The sequence below is a fragment of the Dermacentor variabilis genome, chromosome 4 (genome assembly GCF_050947875.1).
Source record: "Dermacentor variabilis isolate Ectoservices chromosome 4, ASM5094787v1, whole genome shotgun sequence".
Classification (NCBI taxonomy): domain Eukaryota; kingdom Metazoa; phylum Arthropoda; class Arachnida; order Ixodida; family Ixodidae; genus Dermacentor; species Dermacentor variabilis.
Genome location: NC_134571.1, coordinates 185924450 through 185951850, shown reverse-complemented (window position 1 = coordinate 185951850; position 27401 = coordinate 185924450). Strand labels below are relative to the sequence as shown.

At 45.9% G+C, this 27401-nt stretch overlaps 1 protein-coding gene across 1 annotated transcript in view; it reads right to left on the bottom strand.

Annotated features, from left to right (window-relative positions):
* SdhA (succinate dehydrogenase, subunit A (flavoprotein)) overlaps positions 1-27401 on the bottom strand; it is a 56638-nt gene that overhangs the window by 1047 nt on the left and 28190 nt on the right. Inside the window, exons 11-15 of the mRNA XM_075690717.1 lie at positions 21644-21832; positions 8638-8730; positions 6854-6952; positions 5227-5370; positions 3639-3752 (exon numbers count right to left, since the gene is read on the bottom strand). Coding sequence (XP_075546832.1) covers positions 3639-3752; positions 5227-5370; positions 6854-6952; positions 8638-8730; positions 21644-21832 — 639 coding nt within the window. The remainder of the gene's footprint in view (positions 1-3638; positions 3753-5226; positions 5371-6853; positions 6953-8637; positions 8731-21643; positions 21833-27401) is intronic.

The following is a 27401-nucleotide window of genomic DNA, read 5'->3' as shown; positions in this document are numbered from 1 at the left end:
AGTATGCAAACTACATGGCTGCATTCAAGCTGAACGCTGTAGAATATGCACTAGAGCATGGGAATCTCAATGCACACAAACGTTTCAGTGTTGAAGAGACTCGCATTCACTACTGGTGAAACCAGCGAAAAAGACTTTAGGCCACTGACAAGCCATGACGAGTCAAAGTCTGGAAAGTATCAGCAAGTGGAGGAGCGACTTGTTCAGCATGTACGGGACCTACGACAGAACGGTTGTGCGGTGTCCCTGGGCATAGTGCAGCATGAGGCATGCAGAATTGCCCACGAGCAGGATATCCGAGCGAAAGATTTCAAGGCAAGTTACAGCTGGACAACCCGCTTCATGCGATGCCACAGACTCTCCCTCAGAAGGCAGACAATGTGTCAACGCTTGCTCTCTGCCTATGAAGACAACGTGGAGGATTTTCACAACTTTGTTATACACTTTCGGAAACAAAAGAACTTTATTCTGTCTCAGATTGGGAATGCAGACCAAGCTTCTCTCTGCTTTGACATGCCAAGAAACACGACTGTAGAGCAGAAGGGTGCACGAAGTGTGCTTATTAAGACATCTAGCACCAGGAAGCAGAGATGCACTGTTATGTTGGCAGTGACAGCGGACGGCCATAAGCCGCCGCCTTTCGTAATTTTCAAGCATAAGACGCTTCTAAAGAGGATGTCTTGAGGATTTCCCTCAAGACATCCATGTAAGGGTGCAAGAAGAAGGCTGGGTGACTGCGGAGCTAATGATGAATTGGACTAGGATGGTGTAAGGTCAGTGGCCAGGTGGTCTCCTTTATGCATCGATGCTTGTTTTGAACCGCTTTTGCGGGCACCTAGTTGAAAGCATTCGCAACAAGCTCAGAAACCTGTGCACTGAGACTGCGCCTCACTTCAGTGCTATAGCCTACAGTGAACAAGCCCTTCAGGTCAACGTTCAAATGCTGTAAACAAACTGGATGGCTGGAGGACAGCATGCACTCAATTCAGGTGGCAAAATTAAGAGGCCCACAGTAGAAATGCTGTGCGGCTGGATTTCTGAAGTGCGGCGAGTGGGTTACGACGACGCTGTCAGGAAAAGCTTCAAGAAGACTGGAATATCTAACACACTAGATGCAAGCGAAGACAGCTCGTTACGGAATTCAGACAAAGAAAATGAGTCTGCGCTCAGCGATGAGTGCATGCTCACTAACATGCATGGAATCTCTGTCAATAAATTATTTTGTGCGAGTGTAAAATCGATGTTTCTTGCCCAATCATTAAAAAGATAGGTAGGAAGCTTTGGGTTTTACTTTTCTACTGCATTAATTGGTAAATGTTACGAGAATAGCTATAATCTTGACATACGTTCAAATTTAACATGCAAGAATGTGAGCCAGAAATTTTACCCTGTTAGTTTCAGCACCTCAAACTTCAAGCTGGATTTTGTGAAAAAAGAAAAGTGCATTCATTATGCGAGTAAATATGGTATATTAGCATCCAAGAATGCCGACAAAGGGGTTCTCGAAAACTTTTAGAACATAGCAAAAAAATATTCTCAATCATTTAATAACGCTCCTGTGAAAATGTGAGTATTGCCCTGCATGCAGGAGGGAATTGACAATCTCGTGTCAAAAGCAGTGAACAGATGCTTGCTCTCGCATCCATAATGTCGACATTGAAAGCAGTAGGCCGACCAACACTATTGGTCGATTTTGTGATCGTGAGAACATTCTCACTAATACATACCATATTTTACTTCAATCTAACACGGACTTCCTTTTCCCGATAAAAATGGGTACGAAATAGCGTGCTTGTTAGAATCAAGTTTACACATCACCATCGGCGTTTCAAAACGGTCACCTAGCTGCTTAGCTTCCCCCATGTGCCGTAGTACGTGTGCTTAGGTTTGCTCTATCAGCGTGGAAGTGCCGATTGTGAAAACATGCCGTGTTGCTCATGATGCCGCATTTAACAGGAAACTGATCATGTGTGCAGTGTGGGAATCTGCGAATCTCGCACATCCCTCGATGTTTTCCTTGCATGGCTCCCACCTCCTGTAATCTGGCGTCGCTGCGTGGCTTTGTGGCAGCGGCGGTGTGGTTGCAGCGCATTACGAGAGATGGCATGAGTGTTGCACTGCTAACGCCACCTAACAGTGGTTTTAGTCGGGCGCGACAGGGAGTAGGCTTTTTCTGTTTCAGCAAGTGGCGCGGACGTTCCGCGCATGCACCGATCCATGCTTCTGTGAGATTGTCTCACGAGGTCTTGTTCGAACGTGCCGCTGTTTGCGTGACCATACATGCAAATGACCAGGCGTTGCTGTCCAGCATGAGGCGAACATATTCGCTCGCCGTACAGTCGCGGTGAGTCGGACTTCCTCGACTTGTCATGCGCCCATCAGCATTTTTTATGGATAGCAACTCGGCTAGCAGGCATTAGTCTATGATAGGTGCAATAAATGCCCTTGTGATTGTTTGCACTACTGTGTTATCGTTCCTTTGTCCCAGAGCAGGGATGAGACCCCCACAGTGGAGACCGTACTGAGATTGGGCCGCATCACGGGTCGTTCGGAGTTCCCAAAACTTGTGTGCGGGACTGGCGCAAACAGAAGGGGGGCATTCAACTCGCAGGGTTGCTGCAGCCGCACGGGCCCTATCTTGACAGCAACATGCGATGGGGACAGAGTCTACATGTCTAGGCACACTGAGGGCCGACAGCTTCATGTGCGCTGTGTTCTCGTCGCTTAGTTCGCACTGAAGCGAGAGGCAGCACGAAGGTCAATTCGCTCGCTCCTACTACGTACTGCACTTTCTCATTCCAGCATTTTGATAGCGACTTTCCCTAGTCATCGAGTGAGACGTTTTCATGTTTGTTTGCGCGTGCAACACCATGCTTGTTAATTTACTTAGTATAGCAAACGCTTACAAGTTTATACAGTCAATACAACTACTAAGCTTACTTCGTATAGTTGTCTATTAATTTGCTATTCCAATCGATACTGAGTCTTTTTTTCATCGCAACTTTAGTTCATAGGGAATAAATTTGGGTTTTTCTAAATGAGAGAATGTTGGGTTTCTGTATGAAAGCATGAGATGGGTGGTGCTTCTTTTCTTCTTGGTCATGGAAAACGAGTGTGCAGTACAATCAAGGACACATTAGAGTTGAGTAACTACGGTAATTACTCATGTTTAGTTAAATAAATGACAAATATATATGTCCACAATCCCAAAAAGACAGAAAAACAATTTCATCTTTGCACTGCAACTAGCTGCATCTGCTGCATATGGCTTCCGAGAAGGCAGTGGCATGCTGCATAGTGTAGTAGGTAGTCCACCGCGGCACCATGGGGTGCTGTGACTAGCCCTTTTGCCGCCACAACTCTCTCAACTTCTGGACGAGGCTTTGCCCTCTTGGCTTCTCCATTGTGTATCTCCTATCGCGCTAGCAGGGTCAAAAAGAGAGAGGAAGCCGGATATCAAAGCGATAGCTCCACTTATGGTTGAAGGATTCAGAAAATCTTTACAATGCGACATTCGTGGGACGAAGTACTTCAATAGTGAGGCCATTCTATGATTAGTTAGAAAAGTTTCCAGGCCCCTTCAAAGTACACAGTGAATTGCTTGCTAGCAAAATGTGCACCATTGTGCTAACACCCACCTTGCCCGTCGCAACATCCATGTCTGAAAGGGTGTGCTTCCGCCAGTGCTTCTCCAGGGGAAGCTTCTGCTGGCCTTCCAGAGGCTTGGCATAGTTGAACTCATCTACGCGTTCCTGCAAGAGAACAGCCACCATTTGAGCACGGTTGAGATGCATCACTGTCAAAAAGACAAACTGACAGCTAGCATCTATTTCTGACAACTGCCCCATTCACAGTGTTGAGTATTTCTGTTTTTGGCAAGAGCAAAAGCATTTTGACAATGACTAGAGGAAAAAGCAGGATGAGTGCAATGTCATCCACCTTGCAATTACATGCTGCCAGGTAGAAACTGACCAACCCAGCAATGTATACAGTTAAGGTATTTTCCTGTGTACGCTGCATTTATTAAAATCTAGGCCGATATATTTTAAAAATATAATCTGTCGAGAGGCGTTATAGTTTAATTGACGAAACCCTCAGATAGCAAAGCACCATAGCGAGAGGTCACACAGCTTAGGCAACACAGGTACAAGGCTTCCAACCACTCTTTGTCGTTTTTCTCGAAGCATTGCCTGCTGCTTGCTCTTCTCCAGTACAATTACCTTGCACCCTCGGTGGCACTTATCGTAAGGCGGCTCAAGGGGTTCTACCAAATAGTTCACAAGAGACGTTCGACTGACGACAAGGTAGGGACCCTGGTACTTGAAAACAAGCTTGGCTGAAAGTCCAGGGCTGGTAGCGGGGACCCAAAGCCAGACTAGTGAGTCAGGGACATAGGGCACTGGGGAGGAGGGAATATCTCGAAGGTGCTTCTGTCGCAACTCTTCCGAAGTAAATGTGCGGGCGAGCTTTCGGCACTTTTCCGCATGTGCAGCAGCCTCTGACAGGGCAGCAGCCTCCGTTGTGTCAGGGTTAGTTTGCGGGTGGTATGCAGTAGTGGTACGGTCAATTACGTGGCAATTCCTTGAGGAGGGCTTCTACAACATCAAAGAGAAAAACGCAGCCTCTGTCACTAAGCAACTCCCTGGGAGCTCCATGGTGGAGTATGATGTTACGCAGAAGGAACCAGGCAACATCCCGCGCAGATACGTTGGGCAGAGGCGAAGTTTCGGCGTAGCGCGTGGGATGGTCTATCGCCACTATCACCCAGCAGTTCACCCAGTAAATGCATCAGGAAAGCGCTTGGAACGTCGCAGCCCGACGCATCCCATCCTCGCCAGCTAGCGCCTCTGGCCCAGCCAAGAGGCCAAGATTGCAACTACGGCTATCACGTTCGCTCGAATTGCAGGCCCCCGCCCAACACGGCAGGCCGTGGGTTGTGACTGGTTTGCACAGCATTGCTAAGTGGACAGAGCGAGTGAGTGCCCCTCAATCTCGGCTTTTGTGCCAGCTGAATGTGCCTACCAGTTGCTGCAGCTGTTCCAGTTGTGCAGCCATTCTGCAAGCAGTGAGTAACAGCACAACAGCACACATGTTCTGTCTGGCTTTCTCTTTCTGTCACTTGCGCCGTTCACTGTGCTGTTCACCAAACCAACCAGCCTAATTTCGTACTCCCGAATAATAATAAAGGGGGGAGGGGGGGTGCCATGCCGGAGGACATGGCCGCACCTTGAAGTCCTCGCGGGCGTGTGCACCGCGGCTCTCCTTGCGTGCCTCGGCTGCGTAGATGGCCTGGCGGGCACACAGCAGCAGGTTCTGCAGCTCCAGCCCTTCCACCAGGTCCGTGTTCCACACCATGCCTCGGTCGCTCAACTGCATGCCGGCACAGACAACAGAGACATGCAGAGCTGAACGAGGCGCAACGAGGCAAAAACTAAATGCGTTTCAGACTGGTGGCAGATTTCATGTTCACAACTTTCGTGTAACAAAGTATGATACACCTCACTACGAAATAATTTCCAAGATGTACTGTAAGTGTGCTTCAAATCATCTGTAAATTGTTGTACTTAGGTCCTACTCTTAACATTTATGAATGCTGTTATTAAATAAGGACTGCGTAGATTTACAAAACACTAGCGCTGTATAATTACGGTCAAAATGTAACAAAACTCTTTTACTAGTAATGTATAACTAATGACAGTGCTTTTGAGCCCCTAAGGTAGAAATAAATTACTATTTATTGGCCACAAAGTAAATAAATATTTTCATTTTTCTGGATCTGGCAGATGAAGGTCAGTGATTAGTGGCAAAAATCAAGCAGGTAGCTTTCGCTAATTTACCTTTTTAGAATTTCACACCCAAAGTGATGCGTCAACGACATTAGTGTGATGTCACAGCTAGTACACTAGAGCCAATACCAACGCACTCCCAGATGACAGTTCTGGCTACGAGGGCAAAGTTTAGGCGGAAGAGCTTTTTCACACACATTACAGTGACAAATGTTCCCGGCCTGGCAAAGCTTTCGGTAACTCTGAATTTACTTAGACTGCATGGTGACATAGGTGTAAACAATATGCACCATTTGCCTTGTCTGTTCTGGCGGCCGTTACTGCTGGGAGGCTAGCACATGACAGTTGCAATAAGACAGAGACCCTTAGATTACTTTTGTGAAATGCGTTGAACATGAAGCCATCACACCTGTGTCAAAACTAGAAAGAACAAGGTAAAGGAATCATGCACAACTCATGCACTGTGGGAATCGGTGTAAGCGTAGCCAGCAAGACAAAACACTGCATCACGATAAATGCCCAAGGAATTTCGTCAATCAATACGTCCCGTAACGCCCTCCTAACAGCCATCAGCCACGGTGGCATTCCTTGCAAAGCAAAGGTAAGTTTTATTCAGAGGCGATATTTTTGAGAGATCACTTTCAGTGATATCATCACCTTCACGAGATTTTTCATAATCGGCGCCGGATGCACTGAAGTTGATTGCCGAAAGCGTTTCTGGTACTGTAGCTTGGCACAGTGCCAGAAACGCTGTTGCCCATATATGCCGAGGAGTCTGGTGCCAAGTCACGCGAAACCATGTGAAATGCCATGACAGTATGATGGCTAGAGTAGTGACAGCTTCTACTCGGAAGAATGGGTGACGACAATAAATCACATGTAGGTTGGCAAAGAAACTTTCTCTTTAAAAATACAGAATCAAATATTGATACTGACTAGCCAATGTTACTTCCCTATGCAGATCACATGCTTTAGTAAATACAACAATCATATTTTGTACTTCTCGCACCAGAAAACAAGAGTTGGCAAGCAAACTGATCCCACCATCAGGGAGAGTTCATACAGACCTTGAGGTCCTTCAGCTCATTGTAGACGACGTCCATCTTGCGACAGCCCTCCTGAAGGCTGTCCCCCGTCCTGAACACAGCCGCATGCTGCTGCATCGTCTGCGTGCAGCAGGTGGTACGTAAAGCAAGGTCAGTTGGTCATACAGGCACACAGATTTTTTTTTTTTTTTCGCAGCAAAGAATACTGTCGACACTAGATGTACAGTAAAACCTCTTTATTTCGGATTTCATGGGACCGAAAAAAGGTGTTTAAATTAACTCCGCAGGCGACGCGACGGCGCGTCTCGTAGGTTTGTTGGCACAAGCCCAACGATGTCCAGACCACCGGGGAAGTTCACCATGAGGCACAAGTTCGGCAAAAGGAAGCGATCAGCTTATAACTTTCAAAAGCGCTCCATTGCTTCTCAAAGCATCGAGAGTAGCTCTCCGCCAACCGCAAATGATGCTGAAGCCGCGGACGATGCCAAGTAGGCCTAGCCAGCTCACAAATGAGAAATCGTTATGGACAGCGGCCGCGTTCGGCGTGACACTGCAATGTTGCAGCGTGCGGATTTTTTGCAGAGGGAGATGAATGCTCAAAAAGTTCTTGTGTCAACGCCAGCAACAAAGCGGGTGTTGGATTTGCTCACTCGCGCCGACGGCGCTCCAGCCGTGCCAGTCGACGCCGAGGCAGGCTTCGCTATCCTCAGTAGGACTCCGTGAACGCACTGATGTCGTTGTCAAGTGCAAGGTGTGCAGCGGCAGCGTCGCAGGAGGCAAAAGCGAACGGTAATCTGGCCTCGCCATAAAGATCGTTATCACATGCGCGTGTTGCGGCGATATCGCGTCGGCGTGGAGCTCGACCCGCGTGAACGACAACCTTGCAGCGCGCGCAATGCAAGCCACCGGGAATTGGCGAAAGGTGCCAAACGATGTTTTTGCCGCATTTGGGTGGCCGTGGTCAGGGCGACTACTTTCCTGGTGGCTTTTAGCCACTTTCACTACAAAATAATGCAAAATTATTTCTGTACTTTTGATTAAAAGTGAATGTATTCCTTTTTTCTCGTTTTCTCGAAACACCGACTTTTGACTTGTTGCCGATTTGCCGCGGCGATATCTCTGCCTTCAAAGCAGATAGAGCCATAATTTCTGTTGTGGCTTGTAGCTGAGGGTGCAAAGTACACAATGGTAGGGTCAGATTTTGGAATTTATGCTTTAAAAATTTTCAATTCTGCTTTAGATCAGACAGTGGGGTAGCCACAATTCGAACAGTAAAGGTTGAATTGCTATAAAATTGCTAATATTTGATGTATCAAAATAGTATTCCTACCATTGTGTACCTTATGTTTTCTAGTACCTAGGCATGTGCCAATATGAATTTTGTAGCGCATTTTCTCCCCCTATTGTTTGTGCAAATTATGAACAATGAATTTTATTTATCTTCAGAACTAAATGGCCTATTGGAAAAATAATTACATATTTGAAATCAGCACAAAAGTCTTAACAAGAATGGAAAGTTTCATGAATATTGATGGAAAATATCATGAACATTATTTGAAGAGCAGTGTTCCCCCTTAAGGTATCCCATGTCACTGTAAACGTGAGTGTGCTGAGTGGCATAGCTGGCCCCACACCTGTCAATTTAGGCTATTTATGCATACGCGATACAAGGAAACTATTGATTGAAACGCCGAGGCATCCACATCAGGCTTTTGTGGCTCTTCCGACATTCTTGACCAGTCATTAACTATGCAGTGCCATCGAATCAAGCTAAACAAGAATGCAAACTGGCAGAATGGACTGACCTTCTGCATGTTCAGCCTGATCTTGGACACTGGCAGGGACCCACTGGCATTGCGGACTTTGTCCAGGTTGGCAACAGACTGCTCGCCCGCATTCTGGAATGGAATAACAAAAGGACACGTCACAAAGCAGTCACAGCTGTCTGAATGGATGCAGAAGGAAGGAAGCAATCTTCTTTGAAGAGAAATTGGGGAGATACGAGATCCCGTAGTAGAAGCAGATTTACCCACTGTGTAAAATATAAAATAAGCCAAGGAAAGTAACCATGTTTCTCTTGAGTTCATTGGCGATGTAAGAACGCAGGCATGTCATACGTGGAACACTGCCATGTCTGGGGAAGTCTACAAGGTGTATTTACTATACAGAGCTTGGATTTAATAACTGAAACATGCAAGTATGCTGCTGACAGTACTGTCCTTGTCCCGTGCTGATAAGAGAGCAGCACTACACTCGCAGACAACTTTTCTAGTCTATGTAGCGAAAGCTACGAGGGCAGAGCTTCTGCATATGACTGTATTCATTTTTTTATATTTAAGGTGTCTACCAAGTTGACATTTCCAAAGTCCCAGAGTATTCCAGGTTTTCCCCAAGTGCCTTTGCGAAATTCCCTGAGTAACACAGAACTTCGTTTTATGTCAAGACGGGTTGACACCATGTCGCCTGATGCTGCCACTCTCTAGTAAGCATGTTAAAAAAAAAAGCAACTTAATACAGTTTGAATAGTAAGGACTAGTGCTTATTTTATTCAAAGAGAAAACAGAAGGGCAGGGCATCTTGGCATCAGCCAACACTATTTTTGGAGCTCAGGCTCCTTCAAAGAAGCTGCGGCACACTTCCTTTCCTGTTCATTCCTCAATGCGTAGATTGTTTCTGTTCTCGTCCTCCTTCCGACGCGCGTTCACCCCATGGACCCACCCATAATGAATCCTTACCAACTAGCTCAGCTTTCTGTCGTTCTAAGACCATTTAGAGCATCCTCTTAGTCAGTTGTACAGTCAAAGCCCAATTTTTCGGATTCCCTAGGGGCCGCGAAAACGTCCGAAAAATTGGGCAGTTCGATAAATGAATGCATGTCTTTTACTGCCCTTAAAGGGCCCCTCACCAGGCAACATTGCAAATTTCGATTATACGCTGGAAGTTGTTACGTGCTCTCTAGGGAGCTTTCTGCTGCAAGAATTTTTCAAACTGGTTAATTAATGGCAGAGATATAACTATTTCAGTGCCGCAAACCCATGATTTCAGGAGGCGAGGGCCACGACCAAAATATACACTCCTTCCACTTGCAAGTGAAATTCTTTCCCTGCGTCCTCCCATACCAGAGCTCGAGGATCGTGTGACGCATACGTCACGGGCCCACCTTAATTTTTTTCCCTCACTTTTTTTGCTGTACAGTGCACTTCTGCTAACAGTGTCGCACGCGAGCTGTTGTATTGCCTCGTTTTTTGCAGCAACCGATTTTTAGTGCTGCGCACGATAACACCTGACTAGCAGTATAAACCAGTGCTATGCAAATACTGAAAAAGACACACGTGGATAATAGAGCATGATCGCAAGCTCAAACGTTGTAGAAAATGACATACTTCCATTGTTTGCGCACGCGACTGCATGACATGGGAACATGCAGAGGAAACAGCAGTAAATCTCTCTTGCAGAGGTGTAAAGTAAAACAACAACACACAGACATTTGGTTTGTGTTTTATTATTTCTCCAAACTTTAATTCGTCTATTGAAGCGACAGATTACACAAATAACAGATGTTGCCTTGAATAATTCTCGAAGTCACGCGTCACTACGAGCGACATTACAGCAGTGCGATGTACACCCTTGAGCAAAAGTATATGGACCAGGGATCGCGCGATTAAGCCCATTTTTTCCACAGCCTGTGAATACAAATTGAAACTGAGGACTGCAGTCCAAACTTAGCATTCGGAACTTTCCAGTCTACTCATCAATTTCTGTTTATGCATGCTAATGGCAAAGAAAGTTAGTTTCTTCGGAGACCCTATGGTCCATATACTTTTGCTCACAAGTGTACGTAGGCGTACCTGTGCGATTACGCCCGCTCTTCGACTGGGAACACGGCGCCCGCGAGGAGAATGCCAGATGGCGTTCGGTTTGAAATTTCAGCTTTCCGTGGCATGTAGCGATGTAATACTGAGCAAACATGATCGTTAGCATGCATAGTATGCACGGCACTTGTCAGCTCAAAATGGCCAGACCTGGTGAGAGGCCCTTTAAGGGCCTCTCACCAGGTTGACATTGACGCAGGCACATTGACGCAGGTACACCAAAAAAGCTCAGAAGGCCTGCCAGTACACTAATTAGGCATATCGGTGCTCATACTGTGACAGAAGATGGCGGGTGCACGCGTGTATAATTCAGGAATACATATTGTGTCCTATGACAACTGCTCCCTTACCACTTTTGCGTCGCCACGTAGCATTGCTGCACTGAGGCGAAGCTGACTTTCGGGAACCGGCATCATGCAACGCGCTGTACTTTCCAAGATTCGAAACAAATCGTGAGGACCAGAATGCCGCTGCTGACAGTGGCGAATTCTTTCAATGAAAAACATGGCACAGAAAGGCAAAATGCTTAATAGTGAACGTCAAAGCAGCTAGGCCTAGCGTTGCTGCAGTGGTGGCTACAGCTGCCAGCAGATCTGCGTGAGAGAGCGCCGGTTCGAGGCGGCAAGGCAATCAAAATAGCGGCGATGGTGGTGGCTTTGATTTAATCCTGTTTTGGACCAGCGATCACAGAAGAAAGTCCAAAAACTCTGATGGCGAAGGGTTCTCACGTCCGAAATTTCAGACGTTCTTACACGTTGACTATACATTATACATTAGGGACGTGATGGTGCCGCGAAGCCGTCCGAATGGACACTTTGCAAAAAAGTGAGCACCTCCTGCCATAGGCCTGAGGAAGCATTCAGGGCACTGGGTGCGAGAGAATTTGTGTGGAAAACATTCCCCGTCATTGCCTTTTTGCTGGCTGTGCCATCGAGTTTCATGGCATAAAATTCAGCTTGCGTTGTTTGTTTAGTGTCCTTACGCCGTGTCAAAATGATGGAGGAAGACTGCATTCCGTTTTCTTTTTTGGACAGGGGATGAACTTGCGACTTTTCGTGGTGCTCGATCACCAGCGAGCAGGTGTGGAGCTCCCTGCACTCAACAATCGCGACCGCGTGTTAGGCCCATCGTGGTTGGGCATTTGAAAAAGAGGGTTGCAGGAAGAACGCTATGCTCAATCCGAGTGTCAGTGACCCATAAATGCTTCTTGCTCGGGCAGCTTGCACCTAAAAAAATTTAATTATGGGGTTTTATGTACCAAAACCACTTTCTGATTATGAGGCACGCCGTAGTGGAGGACTCTGGAAATTTCAACCACCTGGGGTTCTTTAACAAGCACCTAAATCTAAGTACACGGGTGTTTTCGCATTTCGCCCCCATCGAAATGCAGCCACCGTGGCCGGGATTCGATCCTGCGACCTTGTGCTCAGCAGCCTAACACCAAAGCCACTGAGCAACCACGGCGGGTTTGCACCTACCCCATTGGAATTGACGTCTGTAGATTCACTCTTGGTTTTCTCTTTCTGCAGTGTTGTAGAAGCTGAACTATATGCATTACAATGCATATTTAGTGCTGAGCAAACTGTTACATGTATGTATTAAAACAAAGCTGAAATGAAGTTCAGGGATGAACTGGATTGAGTGGCTTGGGTAGACACTAACACATACAACCTGTCGCATTGTCGGCTGTCAAAGCTGGCTGTATTCCGTTGGCTAGCCTTTGCTTCATATCGCTCACTTATCTCGCACTTCAAGGGGTAGCATAGAATGATCGCGGACTTTGCGTCCAGTTTTCCAACAGATTGCATTTATGTCATATAACTAGTCGCATCAAGTACTTAATCTATGTGCTATTGAATGTGTAGCGACGTGCGAGATGGCATGACATGATTTTCAATATAATCATTAGCAAATACGGCACACTGACGGTACACTGGTACCTCCTCCAGAAGACACAGCGTCAAAGGGGATCCATTACAATTTCTCTTTCAGAAGAGAGCTTTGCGGATAATCACTTACGCAAGCTTTACTACCCCATCAAGAAGTCTTTTTCTTCCGAACAAAGTCACATCATTATCCCCCCTGAGAGATTATCGCATTGCCCTATTGTTGTGCTCAATAACTAGATGCAGTATGCCATTTCGAGCCATTATCTTTAATGGATCGACAGTTAACAGTCACTGAGCCATTCACAAAAAAAAATTCTGGTTTCAGTGTGTCACAACCAGTATGGCCAGCGACGCATGCATTATACAGGTGTCAAAATATGGAACTCGCAGTGATGGAAGCGGCACTTGGCCTTTTGGAGCAGCTTTTGGAGCAGGAAAGATCGCAGTTTGGAGCAGAAATATATGCTTTCGGAACAGAAAGATTTGCTGTTTGGAGCAAAAAATACAAAAATAAAAAGAATGCTTTGCAGCAGTGAGTTAGCACTCTGGTGCACAGGAAGCTCCGTATAAGTTAGTACTTTCTGAAACATTGCATTCAATATGTATTATACCCAGATGCAAGTATTTTTTTCTTCTTCAAATTGCTGTCCCATTGCGCAAATGTGTGTGCCCATGTTCTTAATCGAGATGCTGTGCATCAAACGCACACTGTATCACAATGTATGCAAGCGTATCAGTATACATTGTTGCTACGTTGAACGAGTAATTATTAACGGTTAGTTTCTTTGCAAACAGCTAAAACGGTATATGTTTAAACATTTCTTGAAATATTGCGTACATGTACAATGAAGTTATGTGCAACAGTTGTATTCATGTATTCTTATTGCCAGCATGCATGAGTGCGGGCGGCTGTGGGAAGGAGGTCATGGGTCTTGTCTGGGACACGTGTTGCCTCACTGGCTTTGTGAGGGCCCCCCTGTCGTCGGCGTCACTTAACAGTTTGGACAGCGACTAAGCCTTTCTGCTTTCAGGCGCCGACGGCCGTGTCTTCGGAGTGCGGGGGCTGGCACGTGCCTAAGCCGAGAGGGGCCGTGGCCTTTTTACTCCTGTGGCTCTCTGCACTATTGTTCACCCATTCCTGTTTGGTTGCTTTTATTTTCTTTTTTTTTCCCCACAAAGGCTGCAACTTTTAATACAAAACAAAAAAATCACTGTGCCCTTGTATGAATAGTTTATTTTTCTTCATATAACTGCACAGATCCACAACTTGCCTGTGGCTAAGGATCCCGACATCGCATGACAATCTTGTACAGTCGAAACCGTTTATAACGAACTCGACAGTCCTGCGAAAAGTGGTCTGAATTAAGACGGCAAGCTGGGCGAGTTGGTGATTGAACATGTTCCTATGGGTGGGCAGCGCAACCCGGACAAAGGACGAGAGGAAGTACACAACACCAGCGCAGACTAACAACTGGTTTATTATATCAAGCAATGGACTATAATATACAGAAAATGTAAACACGTGTAAAGTGACCTTTACAGGGTGTTAGCCTATCTTGCCATTCAAAAAATCAGTTTCTTTATCCTGCAGAGTGATAGAAGTCTGGCTGACGCATGCACCTGAGTTCACGTGCATGAAGTAGGCCTCTACAATCTCACGGTTAATTTGATGCATATTTTTATACAATATTTCCGTTTGTTCAAACATGGGTTTGCATGAGCAAACTCTACAATGCGCGGCCAGATTGGAACCTGTTTCATTACTGATCGCACCTTGGTGCTCCCTAAGGCGGATGTTAAGGCAGCATCCCGTCTGCCCAAAGTACATTTTGCCGCACGAAAGTGGAATGACGTAGACCACTCCCACCGAGCATGCCACAAGCTGCCCCGAGTGTTTGACGTGGCATGTAGCTTTGGACGCCTGTTTAGGTCTATTGACAAGATTACAAATCTTGTTTAAGCAGTTCTTTGCTGAGAAGATTACTTCAACAGCACATTTCATGGCTGTCTTTTTTAACCCATGCCCCATCTGATGTACATAAGGGATGACTGCATACTTTTAAACTTTTTCGATCTGTCTTTGGGGTGCTTCCCCTTTCTTTATTTTCTTCACCAGCCCTTCACATATTGATACGATAATGGATTTAGGATAACCGGCCTTCTTTAGACGATTGAGTTGTTGCGCAAAGCTCAGATTGGTGAAGTGGTGGCATTACTTTCTAAGTGCGGAACCCAAACACTTCATAGCAATTCCTCTGTTCACAAGTTTTGAGTGTGCCGAGGTGTAGTTTAGGATTGGTTTGCTAGTCCTGGGGTTGTACTGCCAACAAATATGTTGCGCTGTTAAACTTAACTGCAAATCCAAAAATTGAATTTTATTATTACTGGGCAGTTCATGAGGAAATCTGAGGCCTATTCCCTCTTTATCAAAGGCGGCGAGAATATCTCCAATAACTTTGGAACTGTTTTGGGAGCTGATAACAACCAGGTAGTCGTCAAGAAACCTGAAGCACTTGATCAAAATTCCTGCCCAGACACTCTCAACTGCCTGGTCAATAGTGCCGAGAAAGATCTCACTAAGAATGGGTGCGACCTGAGAGCCAATGCAGACCCCCAACTTCTGAATCAATGTTTGATTATCCCAGATAACGAACGTGGAATTTAAATAGAAAACCAACAGTTTGAGAAAAGACTCAACCGGGGCGCCACTATAATTTCTAAACTTTAACTCGTCGTTTTCCATAATGCAATCTTTGATTGTCTTGATCAGCTGATTTCAAGGAAGAGAATAGTATAAATCTGTGACGTCGATGCTGAACACTGTGCATGCTGGATACACCTCTTCTTGTAAAAACCTAATGACATCTTCTGAGTTTTCTACTTTGAATGGATCTTCTACCTGGAGCCCTGTTAAGTTCTTCTGAAGAGACCAGAAACTACGTGTTGCAATGTGTTTCCTTCAGACACAATTGTGCGTAAAGGTTGGTCGGGTTTATGCGTTTTTATCGTAAAAAACACCTCAAGGTTCAACCCTTGACTTTTGTTCGCTGCACCAGATAGATGCTCAAAGTTCAATTCTAGCAACATTTTCTTTGCTTGAGGTTCAATTCTACCAACAATTTCATTGCTTTGTTTACAAGGCTAACACCCTTGTAAACGTCACTTTACACGTGTTTACATTTTTTGTATATTATAGTCCGTTGCTTGAAATAATAAACCAGTTGTTAGTCTGCGCTCGTGTTGTGTACTTCCTCTCGTCCTTCGTCCAGGCTGCTCTGCCCACCCATAGGAACATGAAAAGTGGTCGTTGTATATCAGTAGTTTGTTATGTATAGACTTGCCCTCAAAATCGCTCAAGAATTAACCGCACTGAAGCTGGCGTCCGCAGTTACAATTCGGCAGCACTTTGGTCCGAAAACCAGTCTTTTTTGTTCCCGATGCATTCCCGGATTTAGCTTCAAGCTTCCTTTAGAAACGTCCATCTAAAGAACGAAATGTGACGTCATATAGCTAATTCAAAACGGCACCCAGTACCGATTGCCTGTCATTTTGAAACTGCAAGCGCAGCCGGCATTATTTTATTCAAGAGCTTGCAAAGTATTTCATTACCAGCAGGACATGACTGTATTCTGCGCAAGAGAGTGAAGTGTTCTGCTTGGCTGGAAGCGTAAACTTTGGTAACCACTGTGGCACGCTATCATTCTGCGAATGTATCGGACATCGTGGTCTTAGCATTACTACTGAACGTCAGCCAGAAAAGAGCCGTAAAATTATGTAGCCTCTATCACTTCGAGCGAACAAAATGCAATGTTCAGAAGGTATAACGCTGCGAACTATTATCAGCAATCGGCAATGTGCAAACGATCCCTCGCAACCTTGCATGGTGGCAGTGTACGATAGTGTTCTCATTGACTCGGGCCGCATCAACGAGAACGCTTGAGCGGCCATCGTTCCCCTGGTTGAACGAAATAGACATTTGGTAAATTTAACATTAAACCTGAAACTTGCTTGACAGACCGAATTTCTAGACAAACTAGACACACTCATGCTCATACTCTTGAACTTTACTTTGCGCACACAAATTTTTTCGTGTACTCATTTTTCCCTCGGACCATGAACGAATGGAATCTGTTACCATAGGAAGCATTTTGTGATGGGGATAATCCTGACTTTGAGAGCTGTGTACCTGTTCTGTTTGTGACCACACAGTATGAACTGTGCTGTTTTTTTTTTTTTTCATATTGTGTATCTGTTTGGTTGTGCTTTGCACTTTTGCTCTGTCCTGCTGACTTTTGATTATAATTATGCATTATACTGTCTTCAACCGTATCATTATGTTTTTTTTATGTTTTTAGAATTTCTTTCGTCAACTAATTTTGTTACGGCCCCCTGATTGGTCTTTCGACTGCAGTATGTTGTAAATAAATAAATAAAATTCGAAATCACAATTGCGCAAAAACAGGAGTGACACTGCCATGGCATTCAATCACACACCAGTGCACATGCCAGTGTACCTGGCAGTCACGGCTGTCACGATTGTCACGGCTGGACTGGAGCAGGGTGCATGCTGCTGTGCGCCCAGTTTGATCGCGCTTAAGTGTTTTGCGCGCTCTCTTTTTTATCGTGACTGGGTTCAAAGCATTCGTTGCAACCGTACGGTGCATTAAGAAAATGTTCGTTATATCTGGAAGCAGTTTCAATAGGCAGGGTTCGAAAATAATAAATTAACTGAAATGTGGTCGTTTTAAGTATACTGACTATATGACTATATTGACTATATTTTAAGTAAGACTGTATATTGATCAAAATAAAGTTATTATTATTACTATTAGTGTAGTCCAGCCAAGGCGCGGCACTGGTTTCCGTTTCTCCGCACTCATGCACATTCTTTACTTTAGTGAAGGCAGAGGCAATTAACTTGGTGCGAATCAATCAATGTTCATACACATCCGATATGCACCGATCTCTGAATAACGAGCAGTGCAGCCTGTGTCGAAGCCCCGAAGCAGCCGTATGACTTCGGTGTTGACCGACTGAGACTTGGACGCGAAATCGACGCTGGCGTTGGTAGAGCTTGTGCCGCAGTCGGCTCGCTCGCTCGTTTGTACGTGCCAACGGTTGCGATTTCCAGATGGGTTCACTAGGTTTCCGCACAGACGCTGCAAACACTTGTTTTGCATGCTTCGAAGGTCTTTTGTTGCTAAAGTTGGGCAACAGCCTCTCTGGGTATTGATTGGTTGGACAGCAAGCGACGAACACCCACCAGAAGAAGTGAGCACCATTATGCCTTTGGGGAATGTGTAAAACATGCGACGGTCTTGGGCGTGCAAAAACTCGAAAGGGCAAACAAAAATACAATGAAATGCCAATAGCTGGCTGGTGAATGTTACGTATCATTTCAAATTAGGTGCTGTAAAAAGCAAAAGCAAAATGTTTTTTATTTTCCACGTAAGAAAATGCGAACAAATCTGACAGACTACTTTCAGCAGTGGTAAAGGAGGCACGTTTTGTTTGCGTAGCCTTTGCTTTGTAGCCTTGTCCACGAGCATAAGAGTGTCACTGTGAGCTAGTGCTGCAGAAAATAGGCAAACATATTGTGGCAGACATCATCACAGTTTCCATGCGAGCTGCCTTGAACTCAAGGCTCAGCATGCGTGAGCAAAGACCAATGATGGTGATCTCAAACAGCAGGTGGTACATTAAGGTGTGCCATCAGTGCCTGTCTGTACACTGAAATTAAGCCAGCACATGCAGGAACCACAACCCAAGTTTTTACAGCAAACCTTTCTCAGGCTTATCTCCCGACTTTGCATAGATGGACGTCTCAGCATCGCCAGCAAACAGGGCCAATCCTGGAGATGATGTAATCAAAGCTGAGCTGATCTTGACTTCAGCATCTTCTCACAAGGGTTTTGACATTGTTTCTAAGGCAGGCTGGTCTTTGAGGGAGTGTAACATTACATAACCCGCACGACCTCCTAGCATTAACCAACAAAACTAACCAATAAGTGTTTTCAACAGCATATCTCAACAGGTCTACCTGGAAGTTGGCTTTCAGAATCATCCTCAACGGGGTTTCTGCACAACTTTTAATGATGCGGATGCAACTGAAGACGGAACCGTTTCCGCAGTGTGCATGTTTAGAGCCCCCAGCTATCAGCAGATCATGCAGACAATACTGTCAGCAATGCGCCCAAGTGTTGCTGCTAACAGGTCCAAGCTCTGCACATGAATAGTTCAAAGCGTACATATTTAGCAATTTGAAAGCTGTTGACGATGGAAGCCGAACTGAAGTCCAGAGGAAAGACAGTGTTTAACTCCTCCATATTAAAGGTGTCCTGAAACACTTTTCAAGCTAGTCGTAGAATGGCCTCACTATTCAATGATGTCACCTCATGAATCTCCTGCTCCAAGAATGTTTTGTGGAGATGCGCGACTCTCATGCGTCCCCTGATACGTTGTTTTCCCACATAGCTCCCGTCTCATGTAATCTGGCTTCGCCGTGGGGCCTGGTGCCTGCAGCGGTCGGTGGGGTTGAAGCGCAGTACGAGAGATGGCGCAAGTGTTATGCTGCTAACGCCACCTCATGGCAGGGTTACTTGAGCGCAGAAAGGTGAAGACGCTTCCTCTTTGGCCGCGGGTCAGCGAGCGCCGCGGACGTCCCGTGCGTGCACCGATGCTTTTGCGAGACTGTCTCGCGTGGCCTCCTTCGAACGCGCCACCGTTCGCTTGACCGTGCGCGCGAACGACCAGGCGTTGGGATCCAGCATGGGCGAACATATTCGCTTGTTATCCGGTCATGGTGAGTCGGACTTCTAGATTTTTCGCGCGCCCATTGGCATGCTTTGTGGATAGCAACTTGGCTAGCAGGCATTGATCTATGAAAGGTGCAATAAATGCCCTGTGATTGTTTGCACTACTGTGTTGTCGTTCCTTTGTCCCAAGAGCATGGGTGTGAGAATCCCACAGTTTCTAATCCTTCCTGCGTAAGTGGGCTCAGGGGTAGTTATTGCACCGATGAGCGGCTTTCTCATCTCCACTAGCGCGCTGGAAGCTACACAGTGGAGAAGTGAAGGAGGCAAACACCAAACCAGATGCCTCCACAGTGAAAAGGTTGGTCACTGCCCCCAGTGGTGGCCTCGGTAGACTACAGGTTTGTTTGATTCAGAAGAGAGTGCACGACACCACAAACGAAAACTGCAGGGGGTGCCAGTTATGGTGCGCTGGGCTGCACCCACTCACTGCAAGGTTCAAAGGCGACTGCACAGCGGCACCTTGCCTTGCACGCCGTTCAATCGAGCACGGGGTTGCAGGGTGCACCCCTGCACCTCGGGGAATCAAAGGCCTAGGTGCAGTGCACCGTGAATAAGTGCAGAAGGTGCAGAGAAACTTGGCTGAATCGAATAGGCCTTATGCTATGCAGCACTCCACTGCTACCTTGCTGGCCAAGCTTGGCAGACGCAGCTATACACAACCGTCGTGCGTACACCAGCAGTGCAAAAGTGAAATGATTGTTCTGTCTTTCTGAGATCGCAAACACACAAATTTTTCATTTATTTAACTCGAAATCAGCATATAACAATACTATTACTGAGAATGTTCTCGCAGTAACGAAATGAGCCAATAGCCATTGGACATCGCTGCTTATGATAACTGTGCATGACATCATTCATTCATTCATTCATTCATTCATTCATTCATTCATTCATTCATTTTATTCACCAGATAGCACTGGATGGCTACCTAAGCTAAAAGCTGTATAAACAGCTTGACAAAAATCACATGGAGGCGAGAGCAAGCGATTTCTCACTGTTTTTGACACAAAATTGTAAATTCCCTGCTGCAAGCAGCACAATAATACTTGGCTCACATGTTCATGGAGCCTCTTCCACAGATCGGCAATGTTTTCTTACTATGTTCAAGAAATTGTTTCAGGGCCCCGTTAAAAAAATGTGAAAATAGCTGGTGTTGGAAGCATACTTCCTGGAACTGGTGATGGTTACATTGAGCACGAATCACAGTGTCTTCTGTACGAGACATTCAATTTCTGGGGTGCACATTAAATGGAGTGCAGCGCCGTGGGATGGGGAAAAAATTTCATAAGGATGCATATAACGCTGCACCTGACCAATCAGAGGCTGCCCTGAATGTGTTAGCTATCAACTGTAAACAATAATCTTTTTTTCTCCCATACTGCTCTAGTTTCCACTTTGATTGTCAGCACTTTGTGAAAGAAAAAGAAAATATGGCAGATGGTCTCCGAAGGAAACACCACCAGTGAATCCAAAACAGCAGTAGCTTAAGAGCAATCAAGATGACATGCAGATGAAAATGACAATCATGACATGATGACAAAAACAACACCAATAGCATTATTAAGATGATGACGTTATTGTCATCATGCCAAGGTAAACACTGAGGATGACATAAAAGCACACACATTGTGGGTCCAGGGACCAACACCTCAGCAGAGACATTGGGAAATTGTTGTAATGGAACTAATGCAGTATCCCCACCTGTCACGTGGGAGACCGGGGTTCAATTCCCCGACGGGGAGCCAAGAGGAAGAGACACTGGTTCTTGGAACAGCTACCCTCACTCTCCTTGTCGACTTCTTCCCCACTGCCTGTCGTGCAAGCGCAAGGGCCCAAGAAGCGCCTCTCCTTCATTACAGCAGGCACATGGAACAATAGACAGGACAGCACTGTCCCGTCTTCTGCTCCACGTGTCCCTCCTATTTGCATTACAATGGCTTCCCCAAGTGAGAACCAGCTTCTCCAACCACACATTCTATACAGCAGAGACAAGTGCAGTTTTCCAGATACCATTCTTTCTGCCTCAAAAAAACATGATGGTGGTAAAAGTGATGATGCTGCACTTGACGTATGCCACAAATGCTGGATGAGGTAATGCCTAACAGGCGTTGCAGTAAAGATGCTCATGCTACGAGGCTACCCCACAACCTCAGGCAGTGAACTTTGAGCTCAGACAAGGTGACGCTGCCCGCACTGCTGCGACAGCCACCAAGACCGAATGCAGGCAATACTTACAGTAGGTAGGTCAGGCACCTTGTCCCCCGGCCGGCACTCCTTGGCGATGGTGTGGGCACAGGCACGACCAAAGACCACTATGTCCAGGAGCGAGTTGGCGCCCAGGCGGTTGGCACCATGCACGGAGGCACACGCTGCTTCGCCCGCTGCATACAAGCCGGGCACCACCTTCTCCCCGTGGGTTAGAACCTGTGGCCAGCGCAAGAACACAATGGCACCGACAGCAATGCACACATGCTTTCAAGTGGCTTCAGGTGCGTTGTGAAGGCACATGTGCTATGTTATACTCCATTTCGTAGAGTAGGCAATGCTAGAAAAGCTAGGGAGAGTGCTGTCACTGCTCGCATGCGAGACCAAAAGATAGTACGCAACATATGCAGCGCTGCCAACTGTAGGGAAATTTCCAAAAATTTAGGAATGTTAGGAATGGCCAGGGCCATTGCCCTGGCCATCGCCAACCCCGAGCGCATGACTATGCTCTGTGATTCTAGGACGGCAGTGAGAAATTACGCCAGAGCAAGGGTGTGTGGTGAAGCCGCGCATGTTGCGTGCGGTCGATCTCGCGAGTGAAAATGGTGTGTGGTGATAAAGTGGTTTCCGGCCCACATGGGCAGTAATGTGCACGGCGAACGCGGCGGCGCGAGGACTAACCAACCGTGTCGCTGCCATTGCGGTCGACCTGTCGTGGTGGTGGGAAACCAAGGACAAAGTGACTTCCTACAACGAAATTGTGAAGTGGTACAGACTAGAGAGAAGGACTATGCCGCCACCTCATCCGGGCTTGACCCCTAGGGAAGCGGTTTTATATCAACAGCTTCAAACGGGGTCGTTATTCACCCCGGTGCTGATGAGGCACGTGTGTCCAAGTGTTTATGTAAGTGACCTGTGTTGTGTGTACCGAAAGGAAAGAGCCACTGCAGCTCACATCCTTTGGGACTGTGCTAAGAATCCGCACAAAGCTGCAACGATAACAACGATCCCGCCACGGCTAGAGGCCGCAACGAGGTGCTATGATCAAAATGTCCAAGCCCAGGCCGCCCAGCCGTGGCCGAAGTAGAGGTGCCACACGCCGCGAAGACGTCATGGCCGCGTCACGGTGACGCCTCCCTAACAGGGGAAGGCTAACCGTTCTGCAGGCATTCATAACAAAGTTGCTTCACTCACTCACTGTAACATCAAAACGGCTAAACTGCTGATGTGATGGCGTGTTTTTACTTCAGTCACCTCAAGCTACCTTTACATTAGCATGTGAAGTATGACTTGGTCGTACAGCGGCATAGTGAACACATCTTGACAAGTTAATGACTGGGTCTGGATGCCCTAGGTCCTTTAACGAAGTGCTCCTAGTACGATTTTGCCATTCATACCTCTAGCTGTGATGGTGAAGCCTGTGCACTCTGAATTAAATATTCATCTATAAACAGAAAAACATATGGATGCAGGAAAATTAAACAAAGCAGCATGGACGCATCTGCGCATGCTGCACAGATGCATCCACAGTCACACAGTCACAGTCATACCAAGTACACAGTCACACCAAGTACACAGACACACCAAGCCTGAGAATGTGGTCATGGAGCTAAAGAGCCGACTATGCATACATGCTCTAAAATTTAGTTGGAACAGCCCATAGGCAGAGCAATGCTGGACAGAGTTCAAGTGTTCATTTGTTTGGGCAAGCGTTTCTGAGTAGGAGAGACAATAATTAGCTGCATATTTTTGTGCTTCGCTGCAAATGATGTGCAAGTGCCTAAATGTGGTGCTGCTGCATCCTACACGGAATGAAAAAAAAAAGCATTTATATCTTTTACACTGCTGTGAAACAGTGATGCATTGTTTTGACACTCTTACATTCTGTAACGAAGGTCCGGCACCAATATTACTTACAATTCGAATTAAGGTTCCATGTAATCTAGGCGCATCGCTCTAGATGCTAAAATTCAGCAGAGACACTTAAGACTGCTTACGTGCTGGGATGCGGAAGCATTATAGTCCCTTTGGTGAAATGTTTTTTCTGCACATTCCTTATCCATGCGAGCTCTCGCCTGCATTCCAACGGCACCTCGGTAAGGCCAAATCAAAACGCACCAGGCGTCTCAATGCACACTTGCCCGCGAGAAGTTCATAACTCAAAGGACTGTTCGGCGGCGTTCAACTGGACATTAATGCGTTTTGTTTTATACGTTCATTTTATACACTCATGATGTGGCGCCAACTTTCTCCCCATTGGCTGCACCATCACGTGCTCAATGACGCACGCACTGGGCACACCTTCAGTCAGTCAGAACCATGGAGCCACTGTGGCATCCGGGGGGGAGGGGGGAAGTGCTCGTCTCGCACCCCAGAGGCCAGGGTTCGATTCCTCCCCCAGACTGAAATTTATTATAATGAAGTTTTTTGTCAAAGGTATTAATTTACTTTGTTTACAGGAACCTCTCCGAGTAATTTGCTGTCAATCTGAGCACTTTCTTAGGTGTTTTTACTTTTGGTCACGTCAGCCATTTTTGGTACCATCATTGTCACGCCGCCGACTATGGCAGATTTTCACTTAATGGGGCATATAATGGTTTTGCATTAAAACAATCTTGGACAACAACTAAGTATACACATCCTGAAGTCATCTTCTGTGAATATGGCTTCAACTGAGAGGCCGTGTTGTTAGCACAACTGGCACTGCAACATGATTTCGGGTTGAGTCCAGTGGCCTCATTATTTGAATATCTTGAAACAAGCATAGAAATAAGTTTAAACTATATGCGTTGTAGTCATTTGCATAACACAAGCAAACACTCATCATTACAGAAACCAAATTCACACACTGAACAACCACATTTCACACAAATCTAGAGAAATGTAGGAAACTTTTTCACCAAAGTTAGAGAGAATCTGGCTTCGAAGGTTGGCAGCACTGCACATGTGAAAGAGCGAAGTTGATAGTGTGGAGATGCGAGGCTCTCACGCGTCCCCCGATATGTTGTTTTCCCCGCACATCTGGCATCTCCTGTAATTCAGCTTCTCCGCGTAGCTTAGCACCGGCGGCGGTCTGTTTGGTTGACGCGCATTACAATAGATGGTGCGCGTGTTCCACTGCTGACGCCGCCTAGCAGCAGGGTTGGTTGGGCGCAAAAGGGAGAAGGCTCTTCCTCTTTGGCTCCGGCTCGGCAAGTGGCGCGGACGTTCCGCGCGTGCGCCGATCTATGCTTCTGCAAGACCGTCTTGCGAGGCCTACACCGAAATGGACAAACACGATCGTTCGAATATGCCAGCATTCGCGTGACCGTATGCATAAATGACCAGGCATTGGTGTCCAGCATGGGGCTAACCTATTTGCTTGCTATCCAGTCGCGATGAGTCGAACTTCCTTGATCTGTCGCACTTCCATCAGCATGTTCTGTTGATAGCAATTCAGCTAGTAGGCATTAGTGTGTGAAAGGCGCAATAAATGCCCCTGTGATTTTTTGCACTACTGTATTGTCGTTCCTTTGCCTAAAGAGTAAGGGTGAGATCCCCACAATACACAACATGTAATTCAACATCAAATTATCTCTCGCACTTTTATGTCCCAAAATATGACCTAGTTATTACACATAAAGCCTCACAGCTCTGAACCTATTCACCACCAAACGAGCAGTGACACAAAGCAGCCATAGTGTACCCATTTGCACTTAGAACCAAAACATAATACAGTCGACTTTGAACATGATGGGACTCGCAAAATTGATTGAATTATCTGGCAGGTCAAATTAAACAAGGTGCTGGAAAAAACACCAAAATACACTGCTGATTCATTTGCCAGTATTTTCCCAATTCTAACACTTTCCAAATTAAATGCGCACCCACTTTCTATGTGTGCAAAGTAGAAAAATAACATAGAAATAACATTAAAGCTCCTAAACAAAGTACAAATCTAATTAGCACCCAATTTTTTATCAATAAAATGGGCATGGGTCTAACATGTATTGCACCATGATTACTGGGTTTTTAAAATCGGCTTTGCCGCTGTACATCTGTGTTATGCGGTAAAGCATACGAACGACGCGAAGGCAGTTTGGTTTCGTATCCTATTGCACCACACAGGCAATCTTCAGGCCAATTTTCTTTTTTTTAAGAAAAAGGCCCACATCAGAATCTGGTAAACACTGCAATCAGAAATTGTGAGCTACGGTTAATGCTTGAAAATCTTCCTAGGGCAGGCCAGAAATAGGCACTTTCAACAAGAAATTGCGTTAAACTCATTGACTGTCCCATAACTTTGCTGAGACGGACACCGCCACTAAATGGGCCGCTATTGGGGTCATCATAGGGATCGGGCGCATGCATGCTGACTGGACAAGTTGAAATTATTCGGCAAAGGCAGATTTTTAGGATCTAAATAACGAAAGTTTGGGCCTACAGAAATGAATGGCCACCGGCTAGAACCTTCATTCAGAACCAAATTAGCCAGGGTTGAGTCAGCAGAAGCCCACTATACAGTGAAATACCTGCAATACAAAATGATCGGTTGGTCCCACCAGAGCCACATATATTTGAATAGGGAAAAAACTCCTGCAAGTTTTTACTGCTAGAACTACGCAGCGGTTATTTTGAACGAAATTTCTCGCTCTCATAAAATGCCTTTTGGACAAACTTGAGACAGAGGCCAAAGTCCTATGCATTGATTTTGACAATTTTATACAAACGTGCTGAGTCGTTAGGGTGCATACTTTTGAACAGTGACGCATTTAAGCGCTCCATATAAAAGGCGTAATTTGATATAAGGTTTTAAAAATATGTATCACTACTGTCAGGGTTGAGTCAGCAGAAGCCCACTATACAGTGAAATACCTGCAAACAAAATGATCGGTTGGTCCCACCAGAGCCACATATATTTGAATAGGGAAAAAACTCCTGCAAGTTTTTACTGCTAGAACTACGCAGCGGTTATTTTGAACGAAATTTCTCGCTCTCATAAAATGCCTTTTGGACAAACTTGAGACAGAGGCCAAAGTCCTATGCATTGATTTTGACAATTTTATACAAACGTGCTGAGTCGCTAGGGTGCATACTTTTGAACAGTGACGCATTTAAGCGCTCCATATAAAAGGCGTAATTTGATATAAGGTTTTAAAAATATGTATCACTACTGACTGCAGCGGCGCCGCTCCCCTAAGTTTTCAGTCGCCCCTTCCCAATTGATGTGTTTAGTCCAACTGACGTCAGTAGAGCAAACTAGTATTCAACTAGCTACTGAAGTAGCACCATTGATAATTTTTCCATCTTTATGGTGAACAGATGTTGTTCATAATTGTTGGAATGTTAGTTAATTTGTTTCTATAAAAACATTAACAGAAAGAGAATACACAATGACAACTTATCACCACACTCAAGCACTTCCTGCCCACACCAAGTGTCGCCTTCTTGTGTTAACATGTTCGAAGTGCTGATGCGAGCTGCACGGTCAATGTTGGTGTAAAACTGTCTTTTCGTGAGCACCATGGATTGCCCTCGCCACGTTGTAGGCTGCAAATCTAGCTATTGGTGACATGTCAAGCTGTGACATTGTGTTGCTCTGCCCAGCAACATGTAAGCAGAGTGGCTGCAGTGCATTGGGCTGTCGGTATCTGATCGGCGCCAGCATCTACACATTTGCGGCCATCACTTTATGCTCGAGGGTTACTACCACAATAGAGTTTTTAGTTTGTCTAGTATTCAGGTAAACGCAAGCGCAAGTGGACTGGGCCTAGGTGTCTCGTGGGATGAGCGGAGGTGCAAACATGAA